Genomic DNA, 4,715 nt, shown 5'->3' on the forward strand with positions numbered 1-4,715 from the left:
TCCCCAGTGTCGCTTACCACAAGTAGTACATATCGGCCTATCCTCCCTGCCAGTCACAACTTGGGAGCTCTGCTATCCCCACTGATGTGGAGTATCCTCAGTGGTTACTAGTTCAGGAGAAAAGTGGGACAGCTTATCAAATTCCTGCTCATACTTTTCCACCGACATAACTCCCTGCCTCAAGTTCAAGAATTCTGCCTGCTTGTTATATCGGGTGTTGGCCGAAAAGTACTTCTCATAAAAGCGCTTCTTGAACTGCTCCCAGGTTGCAATTTCACTAGTATCAATCATTTTCTCTATTGAACGCCACCAGATTTTTGCATTACCAGTCAACATGAAAACTGCGCATTGAAGCTTGTGCTCCTCTGAGCACCTCATAAAACGAAAAATCGTCTCGATAGATGACAACCACATCTCTACTTTAGTGGGGTCCCCCAATGACCCATCAAAGGAGCGGGGGTCAAACTTTCTGAAATCCCTCAGATGCTTAGCCTCAAGAGATAGGCCCTGCATGTCTCTGTTCTGCGGCCGGGTCTACTGTAACTGCTCGGGTGGCACTGGTTCCTCTTGAGCCTGGGTTTAGGCAGTCTGTCCTGCCATCGTGCTACAGATCAACTCCTGCAGTTTTCCCATTAGGGAGGATGCAACAGCTTCACTAATTCTCGCTTCCATTGCCTTCTCATCGACTTAGGTCATAGGCGGATTTGGAGCTATCAAGACAGTCTAGCTACTCTCAGCTCCCTCTTCTTGCACTCCTTCTCTAACGGTCTTTCTTGTTCTAGGTTTATGTGCCATATCCTGTCATGAACTCATAAATTAACTATCTATCTCTGGGTTTTTCTCAGAAATCATGCTATTAAAACACTACATCACTATTCTCATATATGCATTGAAACTTTCATTAGTATGACATACCTGGCGATGATGAGGGATCCGTTACTGGGCCACAGGGACTATCTAAACTTATATAGTAAGTCAGTCTACATAACCCAAAACATGAGCTCTGATACCAACTGTAACGACCCTACCCCTTAGGACTTAAGTTAGATCGTTATTAAATACATGCATGCATGGAACTTAAATTGACACTCTTTTATGGTGAAATAAATACTAATTAAATAAGGTAAGTTCGAAAGACTTTCATTAAATTCAAATATTAAAAGCAACAATAGGGTACCCAAAAAATCATAAATGATAATAAATAAGTCTGAAAACAATTCTTAATAGTAAGTTTCAAACATCAAAACTGAAAGTTAAGAAAAACATGAAAAGAAATCTAAATCTCAAGAGCGGAAGCATAAAACTAGTCTTAGTGTCTCAATCATGAATTCCGCTTGTCCATCACTGGTGCATTTCTACCTTTACCTGAAATAACAACATGAGAAAGAATGAGTATAAAATACTCAATAAGTAACCCCACTACTGGGGTCAGGTTAGGAATCTATGTCCTCTAGATGCTTACCTCTAGTGAAACATATAAACTGTCCTAGTTCTCATGAGACACATACATACATGAAAAACTGATTTCTATCCTACTGTAGCTAAATATGGCCACTACCTCTGGTGAATCCTGAAGAAAACACAATAACTGGTGAATCCCGAAGGAGACACAATATCTGGTGAATCCCGAAGGAGACACAAACTGGTGAATCTCAAAGGAAACACAAACTGCTGAATCCCGAAGGAAACATAACCTAGTGGGCATTCTAACTAATCAGTAAAGACACTATCATCATCAAAACTATCACGACATGGTTCTATGACATACATATACATCTCAACATCCTCAGATCAAATATAACCTCATGGAATCAAATATCACCTCAAGCTAGCATTCAAGTATCTACGTTCAAAAATAAATCTTTCAGATCTCATACAAGAACGGTTATACTATACTATCAGTCTATCATGTTGTCATTCTGTCATGCTAGCATACATCCAGTGCCTGGCCCATGGGCAAAACTAGTAGTAAGATTACTTACCTTAAATTTGATCACAATTTAATCCAAGTAATTAATCCTCTTACAACTCTTGGAAGGCTTTGAATCCACCCTATAACATGCATTACAAATATTAAATTAGTATCCTTGGTCCAAAAATAACAAATCCAAAGTTCTAAACTCATCTTTGGGGTCTAAATCCAATCAACCAAATTATTTAAAGATCTTCAATTTAACTTTACCTAAATCGAAAATCCGCAGACAATCTCAGACAGCCAACGAAACTAGCAACTCCAAGTAAGACCCTGACATAAGAATGCAACCAAGTTTCAAAATTAAAACCAAGGCCTAATCACACATACTCCAAGTATTGCCAAAAATCCAGGTAAACTCACCCAAGGTGTGATATGAGGCGCACCAAATCTGCTAAAGCAATTCCAACTTCACCTAACAACACCTTAATACCTTCAAAAACATGAATCCAAAGTTGACACATAAAGGCCTCAATCGATTGGTGCCAAAAGTAAATGGGCAGTCAAGAATCAATTGAAAACAACCTCAAATAGTAGAAATCTTACCCAAGTTAATAAATCTGATGATGGCACAAGACACGACGGCGGCGATAGGAGGAATCTGGTTCAGATCCAGTCAATTGAAGAAAAGGAGCGGTGCTGGCGGTGGCGACTCCGATTAGCGCGTCTAGAGCGGCACTGGTCGGTTCGTGGGCGACGCGTAGAGGAGCGGCTGTGGAGCGGTGCTCGGATAGAGTGGTCTAGAGCGACGCCTGGGCGGTTCGTGCTCTGAACCGGCACTCGAACGGAGGCAGCAACTGGTGATCTGGTCGGCTGAGGAAGGTGACGGTTGGGGAAAAAAAGGGGGGTGGGGGGTTATGAAATAACAACAACAACAATAATAATAATAATAAAATAAAATGAAATAAATATAAATTATATTTTATTCTTTTTCTTATTAAATTCCTTTATACTATTAACTTTATTTCCTTCCCAAAATAAAATTAATTCCTGTCATTAATTTCCAACTTGAATAATTTCCAAGGTAAAAAATTAAATTCACGCACTTATACTTGAAATCCAAAATTCTAAAAAAAACCCTCAAATAATAAAAATTACTAAAATTACATTAAAATAAAAATTCGGAGTGTTACAAAGGTGGACGGAGAGAGTATTTATAGTAAGTGGGTGAAGGATGTGGGTCAAAACGTCCTATGGTCTCTATCATTGGTTCATAACGTGAGATCATTCTGTACGCCCTTGTGTCGCCTTGGAAGCGTCGACCTTCAGATGGGTTTTGTGCAGTTGGTCAATATCATGGTGAACTCCAGAAATGGATAGGGTCGCTTTAGGTTCTGCCCCAATCGAATTTTTTCTCTTCGAATTGGCCTTTTGGGACGAACCTCTAGGGCTTAAAATGGCGGGTCACAGTTACGGGAGATTGTTAAGTAAGTTAATGATCTCTTGGCCAAATCAATGATGGCTTGTCGTTATAGGAATAAGAGTTGTTCTGGTATTAATGACTGGTTGAGAACTTCTCAATTCAGATGAGGGATAACTGACCTCCCTTCGGTGGCTTTTGTTCTAAATCTTTGAAGCGTCATTGCAAAACTAGATGTCACACGGGGTTCATGTTAGTTTTGCTAAAACCTTATTGGATGTTGTTTTGTTTTACAACGGGTATTTGCTTAAAACCTAAGGTAGGTCAATGTGTTTTTTTTTCTTTTCAGCAACTCATTAGTATTTCCGTTTAAAGCTTTTAAAAATGATCAATTATTTACAATGGAAAGAATCGTGTGAAACGAGTTTCATGGCAAACGACCTCCATCCCACTATTCTCCAAAAGAGGAGACATGACAGTAAATGTGATTTATTGGTCTTGGAGACATGTCTGGTAGAGAATGATGATTCTGCCTAGATCCTCGATTCAGGTGCTACCAATCATGTCAGTTCCTCTTACCAAGGATTTAGTTCCTGGCAAACGTTGCCATGGGGAAAGATGACTCTTCGAGTCGGTACTGGTAAGGTTGTTTCAGCTGTTGCTATAGACATGCTGAAGTTATTTGTTGACAAGAAATGTTATCTGTTACTGGATATTGTTTTTGTAGTTCCTCATATTAAGACGAACTTAATATCGGTTTCTTGTCTCATTGAACAAGACTACATCATCTCCTTTTCTGAGAATAAAGTGTTTATTTTCAAGAATGGAATAGAGATTGGTTATGGTTCAATGGAAAATAACTTATATGTACTAAGGTCGTTAGTCATAAAAGCCCTGTTTAACATTGAAATGTTCAGTACGGCAACAACAGCTAAAAGACCAAAGGTTTCTCCAAAGGAAAACGCCCATCTTTGGCATCTAAAGTTCGGTCACATCAACCACAATAGGATCGAGAAGTTGGTGAAAAGTGGACTTCTAAAGAGTATAGAAGAACGCTCCTTATCAGTATATGAATCAAGCCTCGAAGGCAAGATGACCAAACGACCTTTTACTGGAAAAGGTTACATAGCCAAGGAAACCCTGGAGCTTGTACATTCAGACCTCTGTAGTCTGATGAATGTTAGAGTTCGAGGTGGGCATGAATATTTCATCTCTTTCATAGATGATTATTCAAGGTTTGGGTATCTCTTTCTAATGCAATGTAAGTATGAAGCCTTTGGCAAGTTCAAGAAGTATACGGCTGAAGTTGAAAACTTTTAGGTAAGAAGATAAAAATACTACGATCTGATCGTGGTGGAGTGTATATGGACCTCCAATTCCAGA

At 39.3% G+C, this 4,715-nt stretch overlaps 1 protein-coding gene across 1 annotated transcript; it reads right to left on the reverse strand.

Moving 5' to 3' along the window:
- Positions 1 to 72: 72 nt before the first annotated feature.
- On the reverse strand, positions 73 to 513 carry LOC120067638. The gene has a single exon (XM_039019180.1). The coding sequence runs from the start codon at positions 511 to 513 to the stop codon at positions 73 to 75; it is 441 nt and encodes a 146-aa protein (XP_038875108.1).
- Positions 514 to 4,715: the final 4,202 nt, after the last annotated feature.

Source organism: Benincasa hispida, chromosome 12, assembly GCF_009727055.1.
Source record: "Benincasa hispida cultivar B227 chromosome 12, ASM972705v1, whole genome shotgun sequence".
Taxonomy (NCBI): domain Eukaryota; kingdom Viridiplantae; phylum Streptophyta; class Magnoliopsida; order Cucurbitales; family Cucurbitaceae; genus Benincasa; species Benincasa hispida.